General features: G+C 38.5%; 1 protein-coding gene across 4 annotated transcripts, besides 19 other annotated features; it reads left to right on the top strand.

Annotated features, from left to right (window-relative positions):
* Nucleotides 1-615: part of a mobile genetic element that runs on past the window's edge.
* A 3-nt stretch (nucleotides 616-618) lies between these two features.
* Nucleotides 619-693: a mobile genetic element.
* Nucleotides 694-728: 35 nt separating this feature from the next.
* Nucleotides 729-1824: a mobile genetic element.
* Nucleotides 848-1600: a mobile genetic element.
* Nucleotides 1825-2419: 595 nt separating the features above from the next.
* Nucleotides 2420-2795: a mobile genetic element.
* A 327-nt stretch (nucleotides 2796-3122) lies between these two features.
* Nucleotides 3123-3791: a mobile genetic element.
* Nucleotides 3792-4035: a mobile genetic element.
* Nucleotides 4036-6570: 2535 nt separating this feature from the next.
* Nucleotides 6571-6781: a mobile genetic element.
* Nucleotides 6782-6845: 64 nt separating this feature from the next.
* Nucleotides 6846-10734: a mobile genetic element.
* Nucleotides 10735-11395: 661 nt separating this feature from the next.
* Nucleotides 11396-11495: a mobile genetic element.
* Nucleotides 11496-11746: 251 nt separating this feature from the next.
* Nucleotides 11747-11810: a mobile genetic element.
* Nucleotides 11811-11813: 3 nt separating this feature from the next.
* Nucleotides 11814-11890: a mobile genetic element.
* A 175-nt stretch (nucleotides 11891-12065) lies between these two features.
* Nucleotides 12066-12117: a mobile genetic element.
* Nucleotides 12118-13532: 1415 nt separating this feature from the next.
* Nucleotides 13533-13852: a mobile genetic element.
* Nucleotides 13853-13948: a mobile genetic element.
* A 95-nt stretch (nucleotides 13949-14043) lies between these two features.
* Nucleotides 14044-15476: a mobile genetic element.
* Nucleotides 15477-15741: 265 nt separating this feature from the next.
* Nucleotides 15742-15889: a mobile genetic element.
* A 234-nt stretch (nucleotides 15890-16123) lies between these two features.
* Nucleotides 16124-17766: a mobile genetic element.
* Nucleotides 17767-18164: 398 nt separating this feature from the next.
* Nucleotides 18165-18440: a mobile genetic element.
* An 856-nt stretch (nucleotides 18441-19296) lies between these two features.
* Nucleotides 19297-21083, top strand: CG17883 (uncharacterized protein). 4 transcript variants are annotated; one of them, NM_001042983.2, is made up of 4 exons: nucleotides 19297-19663; nucleotides 19722-20506; nucleotides 20558-20667; nucleotides 20721-21083. In NM_001042983.2, exons 1-4 carry the CDS (start codon nucleotides 19624-19626, stop codon nucleotides 20920-20922), a joined length of 1137 nt encoding a protein of 378 aa, NP_001036448.1. In that variant the 5' UTR covers nucleotides 19297-19623; the 3' UTR covers nucleotides 20923-21083. The 4 variants fall into 4 exon arrangements, with proteins under 4 accessions (NP_001036448.1, NP_001260701.1, NP_001260702.1 ...); NM_001273772.1 differs by having other exon boundaries at nucleotides 19722-20503; nucleotides 20724-21083; NM_001273773.1 differs by having other exon boundaries at nucleotides 19722-20485.
* The last annotated feature ends 218 nt before the right edge of the window (nucleotides 21084-21301 follow it).

Consider the following 21301-nt stretch of genomic DNA (forward strand, 5'->3'; position numbering starts at 1 on the left):
CGGGAGAGTAAATGAGTTAGTGGCTGGATTTGGTTGAAATCATTTTTTAAGATGATCAGCGAAGACTCTTGCTCTGTCCGTGTCACTGCGAGACCAGTTTCCGGTAGAGTTACGGAGAGGTACAACCGTTTCTGTTGGTCCTTGTACGTTCCTGTGGTCTTTCCACAACGAGTTCTTTGTGCCTGTGGGGGTGAGATTCTTGATGTACCTTAGTTGTGCGTCCGCTTCTTCTTTCTTAAGCGCTTTGGTAAGCGAGAAGCTGCTTTTAATTTACTAATTTACTCTTTGCGTTAGGTGATCTGTGCTCCTGCCACTCCCTTCGATGTCGTCGTTTTTCAAGCACAAGCAGTTCAATATCTCTACTTGTCTTGTTAAACTTTATACTGCATACATGGTTGTCTTGTGGTGTTGACGCTTTTGCTGCTGCGACAAGTATTGATTCTATATCACCAGCAAACTGATCAATGTCTTGCTAGGTTTCCATGGGGCTAGAAAAGCCGGTATGGGAACAAACATATTTTTTGTACCTCGCCCAGTTGGTCATATTGCTTGTAAGCCTTCACGGTCGCTCGATGTCTTGTAGTTGGTACAAAAGGTGAAAAGCACCGGACAGTGCTTACTGGGCCAGATTCCCTTTTTTTTTTTGGAATAAAGTCGAAAAGTTTTGTAAATTGTATTTTGAATTTAACTATACTAGTTAAAAGAAAATATTTACAATATGACAATTATTATACCCGTTACTCGTAGAGTAAAAGGGTATTCTAGATTCGTTGAAAAGTATTCAACAGGCAGAAGAACGCGTTTCCGACTATATAAAGTATATATCAAAGAGCTGCAGCAAGCCACAGGCACTCTAAGTGCACCCGCTCTTTGACACTCTATTTGCGGCAATAACAAACACCCAAGTGTTTTACCAACCGGGTGTTTTTTGTTACTTGCAAAATATCACCCGGGTGCCTGCTGCGCAATAACGCTTACAGTGAGCGACTTATTGCGCTTCAATCAAACTGCATCAGTCAGCAAATTTGAATTTCACAATGCTGTGAAATAATTTCAGTGTAAAGCTTTTATCCCAAACATATTTGAAAGCTCAAGAAAATCCTGAAGAAACGCTTCTGGCCAAGGTTGAGTAGATTAGGATTATGATTTAGAAGATCCGCCTGAATCGGGACGAGATCGTGAACAGATTCAAATCAAAGATAAGCTTGTAATAAAGTGTCTTGTAATAGTATAAGTGAAAAAGTCAATCACCGACTAAATATTGAATTTAATTTTTTTTTTTATTTTATTTATTTATTTTTATTAAATAGTTAGAATTAGTAAAAAAAAAAACAAAAAATGTTTATACTTAATTCAATTTCTGTTATTTATTATTTTAAAAAGAAAAATTATACATTTATGAATTTACATTTTGGAAACAAATAATATTAACTTATAATACAAGTATAACAAGAAAATGTCTATTTTGTGTTTTTTAAATTTTTGTAAAAAGAGTCCAAAAAGGAGTCTATATACAGATTTCGGTCATAATCTATTCGTTTTTCAGTAAGTAGCAGGTAACAGCTAAGTAAAGACTCTCCCAGCTGCTGTGCCACTGGTTTTTTTTTCACAGTTTTATTAGTATTGTAAATTTTTATTGATTTGCAAAAAAACTTTTTGCCACGCCAACTCTAACGCCCTAAAGCCGCCAAATTATTCACGCCAACACTTTTGAACTATACATTTTTTCCCATTTTATTCCCCAATATCTATCGATATCCCAGATAATTTATAAAATGTCGCGTTTGCATTCACACTAGCAGAGTAAAGGGTATCTGATAGTCGAAAGCACGTCTGCACCTATCGGCGCCCAGAAGCCAGGACTCCAGCGACTCCTCAACGACGATTGGATCGGCCCGTCCGTCATGGTTCCGGGGGACGTCGGCGTCGGAGCTCCAACGATGGGCTTTGATTTCCGACGCGGACTGGCGCCAAAAGTACAGGATATACATGACATGACACATAAGAACATCGAGTGACTTATCTGAAGTTTCTTTTCTGTTCAACTAGGGTGCGCCCAATTACGATGATATCATCTTGGTAAGTAAGACATGTGGTCCACATCAGGTCTAGTCCCCTGGAACAGTGGAACGGCATCACTCGCCACCGGAATAGGCATTTTCCTGAACCCGTGATTGCCGTGAACCCTCGATTTGCTTCTTCCAAAAGTATTTGCCACTCCCTGAAGACTGGACCGCTTAGAAAGCGCGCGTCCCTTAAAGGGTCGATGATATAATTTATCCGTGGTATTGGGTATAAATCCATCCAGAATTCCACTCACAGTCTCCCTTTGCCAGTTTTTTTCTTTTTTTTTGTAGTGCGAGTCCCATGTCCGAACTATTGGCGCTGCCCTTTATCGTACTGCTGTAATAGCGAGAATCGAGTAAATAAATATAATATAAAAAATATAATATATATAAAAATTAGAAATCTAAATTTCTATTAGAATTGATTGCTTTAAGAGCTGCAGACAGTCAAGATTGCAGATAAAAGGAAAAGTTCTATTATAGTCAGTAAGGGTCATGCAACCAATAGTTATTTCTGCAATGATTTAATGTTAGGGGTATGTAGTTTCTAGCGAATCTACTTAGAACAGTGAAGCTTAGAATATCCATTTCGGGACTATAAACTTTACCACGAATAAACTTACAAATAAAATTGGTTCCAAGCATCGTTATACGGTTAGCTAAGGAAGGTAAATTAATTAAAAGAAGTCTACTGGAATAAGGAGGTAATATAAGGTTGGCATCCCAATTCAATGAGGTCTTAGTGAACTACATATTGTGTTTTCGGACCGTCCGGGATTAGGATGTTATGAGGCAAGGTGTATCGTCCACGGGCGAGGCAACGCTCGGCCTGGGACTACCTGTACCGACCACTGACTCCACTGACCCTTACTAACACGCCCAGTTCTTGCTTTCCCTTCTGAAGGACCCTCTGCCGGCCGGAACGGGTTTAGGATGTTATAGTGCAGGGTGTATCGTCCACGGGCGAGGCAACGCTCGGCCTGGGACCACCTTTGCTGGCCACTGACTCCACTGCGCCTTTCAGACACGCCAGATCCTTCTCCTCCACTCCCGGGATCTCTACTCGCTTGTAGTGATCGTCCTTCCGTGTCCTTCGGGTTTCTTGGCGCCCGACGTTTCCACTGTTTATTATTTCCGACTTGACCGCGCGTTCTCACTCCCGAACTCCTTCCTTTAACGCTCCGACGCACTATCTTCTTCCACGTGCGATCTTGCTGTCTCACTGACTGCCTCCTACTCCTCCGCCTTCAGACTTCAGACGCTGACCGCGCGACTCGCGCCGGTACTCTCCTCGACTATCCTCGCGTACGTACTCCTCGCGTGTTGAGACTGAATGCCTCGAGCTGCACTTGCACCGCCCCTTTATAGGCCGCGGGGATCCCGGTCTTTCCCCTTTTACGCAAGGCCCGCTCGGGTGCACTGTCCAACAGTTGTACCGTTAGTTCACGGTGCGTCCTCTGTGTGCACCTCTGTGCCCTTGGTCAACTCGAGTCCAAGGCCCAGAGCGGTACCATTAGTTTATTAGTTCACGGTGCGTCTTCTTTGTGCCTGCCGACGTCCGCACCGTTACCGTTCGACCCCTGTGCCCTTGACCCGCTCGAGTCCAAGACCTAACGGGGAACCGTTAATTCACGGTCTCTCCGCTTTGCCCTGGCCACCTTGCATCGTGGCTGTTGCTAGGCCACTCCCCTACACGAGATTTGTGGGGAGTTTTAGGACTCCCCACAACACATTTCAAAAGTGTGGGCGTGGAAGTAATGAGCTTTAGAAAGTGACAGCATAGGTCAACAAACTATGTGTATCTGTATGATTAATCTCAACCGTTTAGCTTTCATAGTTCCCTAGATTTCGACAGTCATACGGACGGACAGGGTCCGATTGCATAGTCGATTCTGATCAGGAAAATATAAACTTTATATGGTCGGAAACGCTTCCTTCTATCTGTTACATACTTTTCAACGAATGTAGTTTAACCTCTTACTCTACGACAAAAAAAATAAAATTAAGGGAGATAACGGTAGATAAGGCAGGCAAACTTTTGAAAGCCAAAACCTCTCCCTTGATGCATTCAACAGCATCGTGGACGATGCAATATTCGAGGTCGCAGCAACGTCGTGGTCTGAGGGGACTTTAACGCGTGGGCACTAGATTGGCGCTCCCCCACACATCTCCCAAAGACAGATCAATTCTCGAAGCATTCGCTAAGCTGGACTTAGCCGATGCAAGGTTAATTATCACGTTCGTAAGCAGTCCAGTGGCACGCTTCTCCCGTTGGGTTGTCAAGGAGGTGTACACAGGCAGTGACCACGACGCGATCCAGGTGGAATTAGGCGCATGACCACCCGATTAGCAGTGCTACCACGCAGAAAACTAGGCCTACCGACAGGACACCATAAGTCTAGAGGAGCTCGCCGGCAGGGAGGGTGGTGGAGACATGTGACCGAAGCATGCAAATGAGGAAGACGTACCTAAGGCATCACACCCCCGTTTTCTTGTGGAGCGAGGAGATCGCGGCACAGCGCGGCACCTGCCTACGCGACAGGAGGCTCGACAAAAGAGGTCGTGGCACCACGCGTCTGGACGCATGCGATGCGATTAGAGCCAGCAAGCGTGAGTGCTTTCTGATACTCAGCAACGCAGCGGAAAGCCGGGGCGGTGCTCACAGGATGGTAGTTAAGCGCGTCCATAGCGCCATCCAGGCTCCATCCGACCCAATTGCGCTGGATAACAGCTTGAGATCCTGGCGTCGCTGGTGGGAGTCACAAAACCAAAAAGGCAAAACGCAAGGCAACCAAGGCGAAGGCGTTTCATTGTGTCGTGAAACATAAATGTGAGGCGGTGACCCTTGGCACTCCACGCGCTGCACGGTCTTTGCGAGATGTGAGAGCTTTAACCAATGGTGATAGCTAGCCCAGTTGAGTTTTTGGGAAAATGCGCGAATACGTTCGGAAGTCCACCGGCGATGATCAGTTCCATCTCCCTAGGTTAAATTTATAAAGGAAAAACTTTAATTGGTTATGCGCGAAGTAGGGGCCAGGAAATTTTGTTCAGAGCTCTGTTGTTTTTCATTCACCTGCTTTCTTTTGTTTTTGTGGCATCTTAATTATTTCCATATATATTCAATTCAATAATTAAATTTATTTAGGCGTTTTTCTTTACTTATTCATTTATTTATTTATTTTATTTAGTTATTCACATTGAATTATTTCATTAGGTATTTTACTTAGGCAAATCTATTTATTTATTAATATTAGCTATTAAAAATTGAATTAGTTAAAAGTAATGTCGACGAATGATGGCTCGGGGGCTGGGCACGGCCACCATTTGAGGTCGAAAGGTGCTTCTGTTGTCAATAGGTTCCACGTCAGGATCTTTCTCCAATGAATATAAATTATCAAGCCATTTTAAAAGAGATAGGTGAGCCGCAAGAGAGGAAAAGTCAGCGGAGTCGGCGGTAAACGCAGCTCTGGCACAAGAGCGCACACATACCGCGCATCGCAGAAGTTTGGAGTTGGGAGTTGTTGAGGGAAGAGAACCGAAACTGTTTCCTCGACATAATTCGGATGCTAACAGAATGTACCGGAGTAGACCGCCGAAATTGCCGCCCAGACAGCGTCATCGTCCACTAGTTAAGCTCTACGAATGTTGAGAGCAGCGGGATGGACGACCCGGAGTACCAGATGGCCGGAAGAAAGACCACGAGATCTTGAGGAACTTCCATGTCCGCCTATTGGAAAGAGCGATGGAGTTGTATTGGGTCCATTATCGCCAGTCCAAATAAGACACCTAAGCCCGGTTGCGCAGGACGCTGATGGAACGGTTCCGGAGTCACCAGACGAAGCACGAACGGATGCACGAGCTGCCTCAGTGCGAAGAAAAGCGAGGGGAAAGCTCCGACGATTACATCCATTCCATGCAGCAACTCGCCTAACGCCTAAAAAAACAATGCCGGCAAGGCCATTGGTAAAGGTGGCGGTGAAGGTTTTCACCATAGATAAGCTTCGTGAGGAGTGAACAGTCGATGTATACAGGACTAGTGACCACATCATCATCATCAGCGGAAACGAACAGGAAGGCAGCGAGCCATGTTTGAAATACCTACCCAATACTCCCTACATAGGTAGGGAAGCGCCGAAACACTAAGGGAAAGAAAGGCTAAACGAACTTTTTTTTCGTTTTGATCTTCGTTTCTCTAAATCGCAAGCATTGGTTTCTTACTGAACTGACCCCATGGTAAAAGAACGCCGAGCCACCAAGCGATAGAAAGCGTAAACGAAATTGAGTGGTTATGGGACTTCCTAACAATTACACTTTGTGTTTATGTTTGTTTTTACAGTATTTGACAACGGTTCTACTTCGTTTCGCATTCTGCAAATGTTTTCGGCAGTAGTGAATAATGGAAGTGTAATACATTCACATAGGGCAAGTGGCATTAAAATCGAACAACAGACTTAACATAATTGAAATAACAGAATGGTAATTATTATTAATAATTTAATATGTACAGTTTGTCAAGAAACTGTTTACACACTGTGAAATAAGTTGAATTTTTGACTTTAAAGCTAAAAATAAAGGGGTTTTTGCTTAATTAAACGCAATTTTTTTATAAAATATAATTAAACAATATTTATTTTACTTATAAATCAAAAAACAAATTAAAAATATTAAATATACAAGAAAATAAACAACAAATTCCAAGTTTACACACTTTTAAGGTACATCCCCAAACCATCAGTGACATTTTTCAAAACTTTATCGTTTATTAATTTTAATAAACTTTTAGTTTATTAATTTCTTCCACTCTAGTTCTGACGAATTTATCTTTGCTGCGCTTGTTCTGTATCCAAGCAATAGTAATTTGCGAATCACTTCATGCATGCGATGTGATCTTGTTGCTCCATATAGCCTGCACCATCGCTAATAACTTTGCTAATAAATGCGCAGCACATAATTCCAACTTTGAAATTGTTTTCCTGCTTTTTTATAGGATATACTTTGCTTTTTGCTGCTAGCAAAGTAACTCTGCCGCCTACTTTTGTATAAACAGCCGCTGCATATGCTTTCTCTGATGCATCGCAGAATCCATGTAGCTCCATACCTTTGGAGCATCCAGTCCAGCGTGAAATGCTAATTTCTTCTAAATATGATAGACCTTTAGCATCCACCATCTACCAGTTAGCTAAGTTGGATTCCAATTCAACGTCCCAAGTCATCGGTAACTTCCACAGTTCCTGAATGAAACATTTGCCTTGAATTGTTACAGGTGCCAACCATCCTAGTGGGTCGAAAATTCTGGACAACTGTGATAACACTAACCGCTTTGTTATGCGTGTTAGCATTGGGTTTTCTGCCGAATACGTTTTATTCGATTCATTCTCCTCAATGCTGATTTTTCTCCTTCTCCATCACATGTCTCAATTTCCATTGAAGTTCATAGCACTCGTTGACTGTGTCTCCACCAGCTATGAGGTCATCCATATAAAAGTCGTCTCTAATTGTTTCTGCTAAGACGCTATCCTCTTGGCAAAAGCGATCTGCCAACTCTCGTAGACATCGGACTGCTTAGAAAGGTGCTGCCGATGTGTCATAAGTTTCGGTTGTTAACTTAAACTGACTGATCGGCAATTTTGGATCATCTCTCCATTGGATATATTGGTATTCTTGGTATTTCTCAGCAACCTTAATTTGGCGATACATTTTTCAATGTCAGCTACCATAACATATTGCCACTTGCGCCATTTAATTAGAATATCGAATATATCCTTTTGAATCTTAGGACCAGCTATAATAACGTCATTTAGGCTTAGTCCATTTGTCGTCTTTGCGGATGCGTCAAAAACTACTCGTAGCTTCGTAGTTAAGCTTCCAGGCCTGATGATTGCTTGATGGGGTAAATAGTATTTACCTTGACCCGTAGTCTTTACAGATTCCATATGTCCCATCTTAAGGTATTCTTTCATGAATTCGTTGTATGCAGCCCGGTTCTTCTTTTCCATTTGCATAAGCCTTGCCATTGCTCCCAGCTTTGCAACCACAAATCTGCCTTCCTCGTTGGTGACAGTTGTTTCTTGGAATATTCTTTCGCGTTCTGCATTGTCTTTAATCGTCTCATCGGCTTCATCTTCCAATTCCCAAAAGCGTTCCAGGTCCTTTAGATTTATTGTTGTAGTGGCACTTATAATTTTTTGCTTTGCTGCTCGAGTTATATTTCCGGACACAATCCATCCAAATATGGTTTTTTGTCCCAATATTCCATTCCCGGATTTTATTTTCTCCATTATAATCAGGGGAAATAGATCCACACCTATCACCATGTCAATTCCGCTTGGCTCGTTGAATCGTGGATCTGCTAGCCTGTAGCCCTTCCACTCTTTGTTGATATCAATATCAAACTTGTTGCTGGGAAGGGCTCTATGGAGTGTTGGTAAACCCAATGCTTCCGTTGATGTTTTGAAGCTGCTTGGAATTTTTGGTTTGATCGTCAGGTGGAACCTATTTTTTGATAATTGAGTAGTCTGGGAGATACCTTCGACCTCTATAGTACTCCTTATTCTGGGAATCCTTAATATTTGTGCTGCTTCCTCTGATCAGCGTCTTCTGGGATCCACCGTCAATAAGCGTCCTCAACTCGTTGTAACCTCCAGCTTTGTTCTTCACTAAAACAACAGCTGTAGCCAATAGTGTGTCTTGGCCTTGCTTGAGGTCATTGCTGTTGATACTGCGTTTTGTGTCTTCATGAAGAAGGCTGTTGTATCCTTTGGAGCATCGATTGCATGTAATTTCCTTTCTGCAGTCGATAGCATTATGCTTTCCAAAGCATCTTAAGCACATACTGTTCTTTTGAACGAATTCTTTTCTTTTTTCGATTGATTGTGCTTTGAATTTGAGACACTTTATCATATCGTGGCCATCCCTAGAGCAAATGGCTCACGATCTAACTTGCACTTTTCTTGTAGCAAGCTGAGCGGTATTTTTGGTAATGGCATTTACTGAGTTGTATTGTTGCTCAATAAACTCCAGTACGTCTTGGACTGTATAGCTCTTGCCTTTTTTACATGCTGTACATACAGCTGTAAGGCTTCTGGCGAAAAATACTGCTAAAATTACGTCAGCAGAGCTTTCTATTTTTCCTTTTTTCTTTATGATGAATATGCTCTCAGTCGCAGTATCCAAAAACTTCCTTAAATTTTTCTCATCATGGGGCAGCAAGCACTCCAGTTCCATTAATTTGTTAAGGTGTTGGGAGAATATTTTTCTGCTATTCTCATAGCGTTTGCAGATAAGCTCCCACGCTGCTGTATAGCTAGCCGATGATCCCGTTAACCACCATTTGAGCTTTTCCTTTTAAGCAGGCTCTTAAATATCCCAGCTTCCTTGTGTTGCTGAGATCCTTCCTGTTCTCTATTAGCTCAGAGAACCGCTCGTTAAATGTTGGCCATTCCTTGGCATTTCCATTGAACGTTGGAAGGTCCACTTTTGGGAGTTCTGGCACGTCGTAGTTGGAACTTTTGAACTGTTCCAACTTCATTTGAAGTACCATCTCTAGTGCGGCAACTTCAGATTGCAGAATGTCTGCCTCATCTTGATCAAAGTCAGTTCTGTCATACTTGTTTTCAAGCAGTTTCAGTGTGTCCGTCACGTTGGACCAATGACTTTTCATCATTGCCAGCTGATTGACTAGTTCAATCTCACTTGTACTATCTAGGGTTTCGTAGATTAAGCTCATCTGTTGCCTTACCCTGTCCGCTCTTCTATCCACCAGTTGAACCAGATTATCAACTGGACTGGAGCTCCGAGCTAAAGCGGTATCAGATAATTTTGATCCGCTTGGTATATTTATTTCTTCAAGTGTTTCTACCTTTCATAGTAGTATCCATAGTTTTAATAAATATTTTATCATTAAAATATTTATGATCGCCAACTCCCAATTTTACCAGCGCATTGTTGTTAGTAGTAAATCGGACTACCAATACTTCTATTGCTGGTGTAGATGACTGTTCCTTGATGGCTTGCAGTTTTTTGCTCTGCAGCTCTTCTTGGTCTTGCATCAATTTCACAGATCTTTTCGACAACATCTTGGGAAAACAATCACTGTGACTTTTTTGTGCTTTCTGCTTGTATTCTTCGGCGTGATCCGTTGGAGGATTTTTTGATTGGTCGCCCAGTTGACCTAGCTGTGCCTCGACTCACAGCTGATTGATCAGCGAAGGAAAAGCAAGAACACAATGTTTCACCCTATAGTCCTAGTACTTTAAGGCGTGGTCTTTTATTCTGTGTTTTTTACCACTGGTGGGGGAAACAACAGAATCGCTCGAATAACCTTGCTCTTTTTACTTTGAAGCGCTGTTTTTTTCTTCTGTGTTTCTTACCATTGGCGGGGGAAACAACAGAATCACTCTTATAACCTTGCTCTTTTTACTTTGAAGCGCTAGTTTTTTCTTCTGTGTTTATTACCACTGGTGGGGGAAAACAACAGAATTTCTCGAAGTACCAAAATGTTCACACTATAAACTTGTGCGTACACTTAATGAGTTCAATTCGGGTGTTTGAATCTAACTGACTCGCTACTGCGAGGGCTTCGCCTTTTATTCATTCTAACATAGGTTCTTATCATCTAATTATATAATGCAGCGCTTGTAAGACGCAGCAGTCTGCGTTCGTAAATGCATGTCTAAACAAATATTTAGACACAGACTGACTTCCAATGAATAACGATTTCAGGGATTTTACCATTTGACGATCATTGGAGATCCACTGGAAATCCGTGTTTATTTTGGGACCGAAGTTACTCGCACTAGCCGTGACCCATCACCAAATTATAAATTCGATATTCTCTAAAATAGACGACAAAAGAACTAACAGATCGCATAAAAACTATGCAAAACTTGGAAATAAGAGCAGCTCCAGAGCTTTCAGAACAACACCAACTAACAAAGCTAAAAATTGAATCGCAAATAACCCATATGAAAAGCAGGAGACAATTCATGACACAAACTTTCCAGCAAAATCCTACTCTCCTACGACGCTTACCTTAAACACTATAGACCGAATAAACATGCCATTAGGTCAATGACCACTTTTCACCGACAAAAGCCATCCCAAGTAAAAAATTCAACTCCGGAATCATACATAAAGCTACCAACACATCCCTATCAAAATACAACAAATCCTGCGCACCCTCCAAAACTTTCAAACTACTTCCAATCCCTAAAAACTTCTATTCCCAACCTCGAATTTTTTGCACAGATGGCTCGAGGGCCAATGGAATAGTAAGCTTTAGTGTAACAACAGTAATCAGAAAAATTAAATTTCATTTTCTCCGACCCTTCTCATCAGTCCTCCTTTCAAGAGAAATAATAGCCATAAACGAAGCAGTTAAGATTGCAATAAAAACCCAGGTAAACATGCTATCTGCTCCGATTCCCTGTCCATCATAAAATCCCTCACCAATACCAACAACAACTCATACTATCCATCAACCATAAGAAACCGTGTCTTTAACCACCACTTCGCAAAAATTAAACTTGTATAGATCCCCCAGTCACATTGCCATAATACGCCTTACCAATGCCCACTACATGAACAGATCTCTTCCCAGTTTGACGTTTGTGAACGCTGTCTTGATCAATCTTCCTTTATTCGACCTTTCCGTTCAAGTACACGCTACCGAACGTATGTGTGAGTGAGCTGGATACACATTCTTATTGCTTAATGCTAGCTTATGAGAAAGAGCCAGATTGCAATAGAAAAAATTATGAAATCTCGCATTCCCACTAGTAATGGGTATCTAGATGTCGGGAAACTCGACTATAGCATTCTCCCTTGTTTAATTTTATTATTTTTATTTCAAATTTCTATCGTGGTACCATACATTTTTTGCCACTCGAACTCCTACTCACCGCCCATAAACCCCGCGACCACACTTTTGATTTCTTTTTCATATTTTTCAACATTATTTTTTTGTGCTAATTTCTATCGAAATGCCAACAAGAATAGTGTTAGTTGCGTAACAGGTAATTGATAGTCGAGAAACTCGACTATAGCGTTCTCTGTGGTTTTTCTTTTTAATTCTAAATCAGTTCTAAATCATTCCTATAACGGTTAACATAAAAATTTCACCCAAAAAAGCATCCATAGAATTATTGTATTGTATATTGCTTTAATAAAATCGCTTACTTCAAATAAGTCAACCGGGACCTCATTTTTTAATAAATATTTTTGTACACTCGCAACAGCATGTTTGGAGTATTCCTATAAATATAAGTTGAGAAATTAAACTTGCGCAATTTTGATTATTGGTTACTTGCATAGGTGTGGGACAACATTTCCTCCATTATAAAATTGTCATAAATATCCCTTGCCATTTTTTTCCGCTCATCATAACATTCTGTTTTTTCAAAGAGTTTTATCTAAATAAAACAAAAGTTAACACAAGTTTAAATATGAAAAAGATACCGTACCTGTTCAAAAAACTTAAGTTGCTGTATAGGTTCTTCTGAGTCGTTTTCACAAAAGTCTTTAAACAACAAATAGCCTGAGAATAATTTAATATAGTTAGAAATATTTTGAAATACATATGTACATGCATACTTACCCAAAACTTCGTTAAATATTTTATGAAAATTCAATTCGCCTTCTTTTTCCAAATATTTATACATAACACTTCTAACACTGAAATAAAAAATATGATGATTAACACTCAAATTAGGAAAGATAAAATCCTCGTTTGCCTACAAAAATGTTGTATGTTTTTTTAATAAGCGGTAGCAATTTAAAAAAAAATTCGAATATTCAAAGGTTTTCTACTTCCTGCCTCCCTATAATTTCGAAATCGCAAAGCTTTCGACAACGAAATTGCCACGTCGGTTATATCAGTGCGCCCGCCAGACTGAAGAGACCCATTACAATAGGATAAACCAACAATTTTCGAACCAAAATATATAATAATTTCCCGAACAGAAAATCAAAGTATCCCCCTTTATTATTAAAAAAAAAAAGACAACGATTTCTAATGCACTGGTAAAGTGAAAAAAACCAAGAGATGGAAAATTATTAGTGAAAACAAAAGGCCTAGCCGAAGCTCAAAGGCTGCTAAAACTCTCACAATTTCACGACTCCCTTTTCAACACATCAGAACACATAGCACATTAGTGTTTTCAAAGGACTAAAATATTCTAACGACCTACGTAATATCGAAAATGATGAAATATTAAAGGAAAGTATCCGATATTAAAAAAATCATGCAATTTAGAAACAATATCCTCCAATAATCCGGACTGATTATCGCTTATTAAAATATCAAACCTCCCAAGATTTTCAATGATACGAACGCGATAATTTATGGCCCCACATCACCCGACCACTTAAATACAGAAATTGCCAAAAATTCGGACACCTAACTAAATTCTGCAAAGGCCCGAAAATATGCACGATTGCACGACTGTTGCAACAATCGAAATTTTACTCAAATGACACTTCTGGGCAGTCACCTCATCTTAATGCAAAAGTTATTTGCGCAGATTTCAGGGCGTTGACTTTAATTTTTCAAAGAAGAAACCACCTTTCAATAAGGCGTAGCTCTGCTAGCAGGAGTTGTGAAGCTTCCTCTTTAAATGAGCTGTTAGCTATTGTAATATAGCTGTATCATCCGCGTATGTTGCCACAGTGCAAGCATTTGCTACCGGCATATAGGCGGTGTACAGGGTGTATAAGACAGGTCCTAAGACGCTTCCTTGTGGGACTCCAGCTTTTATAAAATGCAAAGGCGAGTATTCATTTTTTTGTTGGCGTGTGGACTCCACAATTAGTAACTAAACACAAAAATGTTGGAAGTATGAAACGGAAAATTTAAAAGTAAGGATTGAAGTTATTATTTCGAGAGCGGGCGCCACTTTTTCTTTTTTATTATTATGCTGAACTAAGCTGTAAAGAAATAAATTAATGGAAGGCAAGGGAACCTGTACTTGCTGGTGCATGTATATACAGCTGTGTTCATAAAAACAGCAGTGCTTGGGACCTGCGAGTTTAAGATAAAAAAAATCCTATGATTTAAAGTTTTAATGGGATATATTTTTTTGTAACATCATTAGGTATTTAATTTGAAACAATTCAACAAATGTTTCACTTTTATTTCTTCAATAGTTTCGAAAATATTCTTGGTTGGATAGCCTTTTTTACCCAGCACAACCTTACACCCACGCGGCATGGAGTCCACCAAGTCCTGGCAACGTTTGAGAGGAATTTTAGAACATGCATCTGCACAACTTGCCAAAGCTGAGCCTTAGATGTCCTGGAGTTCTTTGTCACATTATTGTTTTATGTCCCCCACAGGTTTTCAATCGGGTTTAAATTGAAAGATGGTGCTGGCCACGGCATTATTTTATTTTGGGTGAACCAATTCTTAGCCGATTTGCTTGTGTGTTTCGGATCATTATCCTGTTGGATTGTCCATTTGAATGGCATATTCTATTCACTAAGTATACTTACATGTGCGTTTTGGTCTATAATACCATAAAACATATGTTTTAGACTCCTACAATTGTAAAAAAAAAACAGGCCCATACCAGGATTTTAGGTCCACCATGATTGAATTACGATTTTAGGTCCACCAAAAGTCTTGAGTGTGTGTTTTGGATGGTACTCTGTGTTTGGAGGTCGACGGACATACTGTCGTGAACCAATTCGACCAAATAGCACTATTTTTGACCCATCAGTCCAAAGGATATTCCGCAATTGGGAGTCTGGCCAGTTTAGGTAGGTTTTAGCGAAGCTTAACCTTGCCTTAATATAGGGGAACCTTTCGTGGTCGTTTCCAAATTGTATTGTCGCCAATTCCCAAGTTCAGCTCAGACTTTATGTCCTTAAAGGATTCAAAACGATTGACTTTGCTGTAACGAACTATGCGTCCATCCTCCATATCTGTGGTTTTACGTATGGTACCACGGTTTTCGGGCTTCCATTGGATACCATTTTGGCAGAACATTCAAGGGTTTTTGGAATGTGCTAATATGTTTTTTCTTTCTTTCTTAGCTTAAAATTGACATTTTTCTCCTGGGAGCAGTGCTGTCCTCTAGCCACTAAAATATTTTTTTTAATGTATTGTCTTTTAAGTATACAAAATAACTTAACCACAATTTTTACACACTTTTTAGAAAATATTAATAATTTCGGGAGTATACGTTGGACAAAACCAGACACTGCTTTTCTTATGAACAGCCTAGAGGTTTTGAATTTGCTCAAGAATGTAAATAAAAATAGGATAACATGAAAAACTAACTGGGTTTTCTTGTTTTTTTATCTACACATTCCATTTTACAAAAATAAGTGGAACAAAAATTCGATTCCGAAAAGGAACATGGTATTTTGTATAGTTTAGTTTCCCTCGCACTGCTATTTCATTGAACACAGCTGAATATTCTTTAAATAGTCGGAAATGCTTCTTTCTGTCTGTTACATATGTACTTTTCGACGAATCTTTTATACCCTTTTAATCTATGAGTAACGGGTATAAATCTGTGTTGATATTTAAAAAAAATTTTATTAGTCTTGTAAAGGTATGTAAACTTGCAAGAAAGCTTTTTGCCACTCCAACTCTTACGCCCCAAAAGCAACTTTTTGACTTGCCTCGTCTAACGGTTTAAAGCCACCAACCCGGTTTCCCCACATTTTTTTTTAAATTTTAAATTTTTTTCTTGTTTTATTCCCCATATCCATCGATATCCCAGAAAAATGATAACATTTCGCGTATGCATTTACACAAGCTGAGTAACGGGTACCTGATAGTCGGGAACTCGACTACAGCAATCTCTCTTGTTTTTAATTGCACTTTTATGATAAATAATTTACAACGTAACAGTGCCAGATTTAAAAAAAATTCACAAATAGGACAGCTTGAAATTGAAGCCGTTCTGTTTGCAATGGTTTCGCAAGAGTATTTTTAAATATGTAAATATGTATACTGTTTTTTAATGTATTAACGATTTTGGTATACAAAATTATCCATCATTCCTAAGATTCCTAAGATCTTCCTAAGAATATAGTTTGTCAAAATATAGGTTGTCAAAATTAAGGGTTTTTTTGCTTAATTAAACGCAATTTTTTTTATAAAATATAATTAAAAAATATTTATTTTACTTATAAATCAAAAAACAAATTAAAAATATTAAATATACAAGAAAATAAACAACAAATTCCAAGTTTACACACTTTTGAGACTGTCAAGAAACTCTTTACACATTTTGTTTTCCTACTTTGTTTTGTTCTTTTTCTTAGAACGAACTCGATTTTTCCGTTATTTTTTGCTTTGCATTGCTTTTTACAACGCTTCTATTGAAATTTGTTGACTTTGCTTGTGAAATTTTGCTGATCAAACGTGCTTAAAGCGAATTATTAAATTTAATAAAATGCCTGGAAAGAGATTAACTTTTGAAGTTACCCAATTAATAAACTATAACCACCAGTTGGCAAAATCTTTTCCAGAATTAGTATAAATGTTTTCTGTATCCCGTAAGACCGTCTACAATGTTTTAAAAGGCTCGGAAAAAGAGGGCAGCCTTAAACCTAAGAGTGGTGGTAGGCGGAAAAATAAAATTAAAAAGCGTGTAGACCGCTTTATTATGCGAATAGTGATTGCGAACCCCCGAATCTCGGTCAGATCATTTGCTCTGGATATCAGGCAAGAATGTCACCTAACTGTGTCACACGAAACTGTGCGCCAAGTCATCCTACGCCATAGGTACTCTTCAAGAGTTGCAAGGAAAAACCCTTTGCTATCAGATGCCAATATTGAAAAGCGTCATTTATTCGCAGTGAGCATGATGGATCATGCGGAAGAGTACTGGGATGACGTCATATTTGGTGACGAAACAAAAATGATGCTCTTTTATAACGACGGGCCAAGCAGAGTATGGCGCAAACCGTTGAGTGCGCTAGAAAAACAAAATATCATTCCAACGATAAAATTTGGAAAAATGTCACTGATGGTTTGGGGCTGTATCACCAGCCGTAGAGTGGGAAAACTAGCCTTAATTGAGGGCACAATAATTGCCGTGCAATATCTAGGAATTTTAAAAAACAAATTTGAAGGCCAGTGCAGAAAAATTTGGTCTAGTTAGCAACAACAAGCCAAATTTAAAGTTTTACCAGGACATGATCAGAAACATAAAGAGTGCAATGTAATGATACGCCCCCTCAGAGTCCTGATCTGAACCCCATTGAAAATTTGTGGACCTACTTAAAGAAGAAGGTGGCAAAAAGGGACCTAAAACACAACAACAGCTTATGACTCTAATAGTCGAAGAGTGTGAAAAGATCCCGTTTGAATATGACCTGCAAAAACTTGTCCAATCCATGAAAAAAAGGCTTCAACTTGTAGCTAAAGCCAATGGGGAACATACTACATACCAAAACTTTTAAAATTTTAATAAAATAATTTAAAAATTTAGGATTAAACTTCGATTTAGTGTTTTGTGTAAAGAGTTTCTTGACAGTCTCAAAAGTGTGTAAACTTGGAATTTGTTGTTTGTTTTCTTGTATATTTAATATTTTTAATTTGTTTTTTGATTTATAAGTAAAATAAATATTGTTTAATTATATTTTATAAAAAAATTGCGTTTAATTAAGCAAAAAACCCTTTATTTTTAGCTTTAAAGTCAAAAATTCAACTTATCTTACAGTGTGTAAACAGTTTCTTGACAAACTGTATATATTTACGCAGAAAAGGCAAACTTATATTCAGCTGGCCAAAATGTCGTTTTGTAAGAAACCACAGAGCAGACAGCAACAATATAAGGCATGACGAAGCAGCAAGGACAGGAGCAAAAAAAACATACAAAAGGAAATGAAACAAACCAAGAGTTTTATGTAGGTAGAATATACAGTTAAAATTTGGACATGTTTACAAATTATCTTTATTTTCTACAGACAGATGCAATCTAAAACATAAAAATTCTGCAAATGCTGCTTTAAAACATGAATCAGTTTTTATGGCGCCTCAGGTAAGTATTATTGAATTCCTTACTAAGCATAGTTCGCAGCATTTAAATTTATTAAAATTGTAATTGTATTCAAAATTTGTAATCGACAATACAATACAATACAAATGTGAAAAAATATCAATCAATTTATCAAAGGTGCGCGTGGAAGCTTGGAAGATGTGCGGTTTGCGGACGTTAGAGTAATTCGTCTACAATCTTGCGCTGCGCCTATGTCTTTACAATCTATATGGTGAATCTCAACCCTTTAGTTTTTATAGTTCCTGAGATCTCGACGTTCATACGGACATGGCTAGATCGACTCGGCTATTGATCCTGATCAAGAACATATATACTTTATTCCGTCGACAACGCTTCCTTCTGCCTGTTTCATACTTTTCAAAAAAATTTCCATATCCTTTTACTCTACGAATAACTGGTATGAAAATAGCAATGGTGAGGAACTACTCGGAATGGATGTGCTACAAGTTAGCGTCGATGGTGGACTTTTTGAACATGGGGGAAAAACCTTATTTATTTATTTTTTCGTTATTTATTGGTGAATTCTAAAAAATTAAAATGCAAATATGTTAAGAAAAGAAAGAACTAACTATTTATGTACGACCAAGATTGTAGGACTCAAGAAAGTGCATGAAATATGCAATTGGAAAATGGCTCTCCACTCCTTGGGGAATATCTCTACTCGCAGAGCGTGTTCCAAAATGCACCCTAGAGCATCTTAAAAGACATTTCTTAAAGTACATTTAGGAAAAATGTCTAAAAAAATTACCCACAGTTTTTGAGATAATTGCATAATAGTTGGTCAACATATGAACACTCTGTGTGCAGTTGCGAATTTCGGCCCCTATCATAACTCAAATCAGCTTATTGGAACATCGCTTCCCAGTTCAACACATTATTGTCGCCAACGACGGCTACACCACGAAAATTGCAATTCGCAATTACAACAGCAATTAAAATTCTATAATTTTCATGCCATCATTAAACGAAAATGATTGCCTGATAGTTATTTTAGCACGGCATTCTGTCAGCTGCGACATATTATGTATATACATAAATGTTCAGCATATAAACTGTTTTTATGTTTCTGGTACACTTATTATTTTGCATATAAAGGTGAGTAATGGTGATAATGGTGATACATTGCAAGCTCACTATATGCATAATTCACATTCCGCTGTTCCTAAACTGTTGATAATTCTTTGAAGCTGTTTTGATGCAAATGGAATTTTAATGATTTACAGATTCGATATTTACTAGAAATTCAACATTGATGTTTCTTTAAATCTTGTGTTTCAGCAAATATTAGGGTTTTATTGTAGACGCTAAAATACATCTTTAAGATATTGGCTATTTTGTGAATAGTCTCAGTTTCGTGCATTGGGAAGCCTTTTTAAGAAATATCACGTTTTATTTGGATTTAAAATGAAAACATTGAGTGATTATAATAGCAAAAATAAATTGTGCTGACGTGCAAACACAAAGCATTTCAGCTCAAGCGTTCCGACAGCCTCCATTTTGACCGAAATAACATAATTCTTAATTGTTTTCTTATATTGAGCAATATGATCAAAAATGAACAACGTCCCCTTAATTTTGAAAAATGTATGGAAGAATAAAAATGGTCGTGAATGTTAGAATCTTACTAACATTTTATTTGTAGGTCCGGAATCTGATGATGAGCTCAAGAAACGGTTGGAGATAGAAAAATTAATTAATAAAAACATCGACAAAAATATTAGTTTTGATGTACTTGTGAAGTTATCCCTGGCGCCTTACGGATTGGTTAATGACGATTTTAGAAGGATTTTATGGCCTCAGTTGGCAGGAGTCGACATTAACCATTTAGGACAAGCTCCAACGCTCGATAAGTTCCAGTGCCATCCAGAATACAATCAAGTGGTGTTAGATGTTAATCGTTCTTTAAAACGATTTCCACCAGGAATTCCGTACGAGCAACGAATTGCACTGCAAGACCAACTTACTGTTCTGATTTTGCGAGTAATTCAAAAGTATCCTAACTTGAGGTATTATCAAGGCTACCATGACGTGGCTGTAACATTTCTGTTAGTGGTTGGCGAAGAAATCGCATTTGCAATAATGGAACAGCTCTCTACAACACATTTTTCTGAATGTATGCAGGAGACTATGGAGGCCACGCAAAGGCGACTTATGTTTATTTGGCCTATCATTAAGTTTGAAAACCCAGAACTTTATCAGTTCTTGCAAAACTCGACTGTGGGAACTTTGTTCTCTTTGCCGTGGTATTTGACTTGGTTCGGACATAGTTTAACATCTTATAGAACCGTAGTCCGCTTGTATGACTATTTCCTTGCATCGCCTATTTATACATCAATCTTTGTAACAGCAGCGATTTTACTTTATCGATCAGATGAAATTCTAAAGGAGGACTGTGATATGGCATCGGTGCATTGTCTCTTATCAGTGGTATCTTATAGCTTAAAATATTAATACATATTTTAAAAACATATTTTGTAGATACCAGAAGATTTACCATTTGAGGACCTTTTGAAAACATCCAGTTCGCTTTTAAATAAATATAGCCTAACACTTATAGAGAAAGATGTTGAAGAACTTATTTGTCAAGAGTAAGTAAAAAATTTCGTTAGTACTCTCAAAAATAATTTGTTTCTTGTAATAGAAGGAGGAAAAGGAAAACCGATGAAGCTTTAATCGTAAAAAGACGTCAACCGGCCACATCGAATAGAATTCCTATCATAACGAAATGGCTTCCAAATATTTTAACAGCAAAGCCGGTGATATTGACAACAGCAATTTCTATTGTAGTGGGTGTATGTGCCTATTATTACAATAACCAGTATTTGGCGGCAGGTATAAGCTGATTATAAAAGTAACTGAGTATATCGACATTTAAATTTGTTCCTTATACCGCGGTATAATCACATTCTCCCGAAATTCTGTGTTTTGGTGAAGACCTTATTTTAATACATTGTACAATTCTACTGTCACCAAATACTTGAAATATATATATATATATATCTTTAGATTTACTTAGTATTGTTTCAAATCTAGCGAGAAAAACAAGAGAGAATGCTATTCAGCTAGTGGGAACACAAACGCGAAATATCATTTTTCTGGGATATCGCTATATATTAGGGAATATATTAAAAAAAAAATATACAAATTGCTTAAAAGTGCGGGAGTGACCGTTTGTGGGCGTTTTGTAGGTGAAAGGATGGCCACATTGTTTTGGCATACAGA

This window comes from Drosophila melanogaster, chromosome 2R (genome assembly GCF_000001215.4).
Source record: "Drosophila melanogaster chromosome 2R".
Classification (NCBI taxonomy): domain Eukaryota; kingdom Metazoa; phylum Arthropoda; class Insecta; order Diptera; family Drosophilidae; genus Drosophila; species Drosophila melanogaster.

Bases quoted from the DNA above. Each gene is read 5' to 3' on its own strand.
- CG17883 (NM_001042983.2), top strand. From the start codon at position 19,624: ATGATCAAAAATGAACAACGTCCCCTTAATTTTGAAAAAT. The intron at 19,664-19,721 runs GTATGGAAGAAT...TTTTATTTGTAG, and splicing joins TCCCCTTAATTTTGAAAAAT to GTCCGGAATCTGATGATGAG. The intron at 20,668-20,720 runs GTAAGTAAAAAA...TTCTTGTAATAG, and splicing joins GAAGAACTTATTTGTCAAGA to AAGGAGGAAAAGGAAAACCG.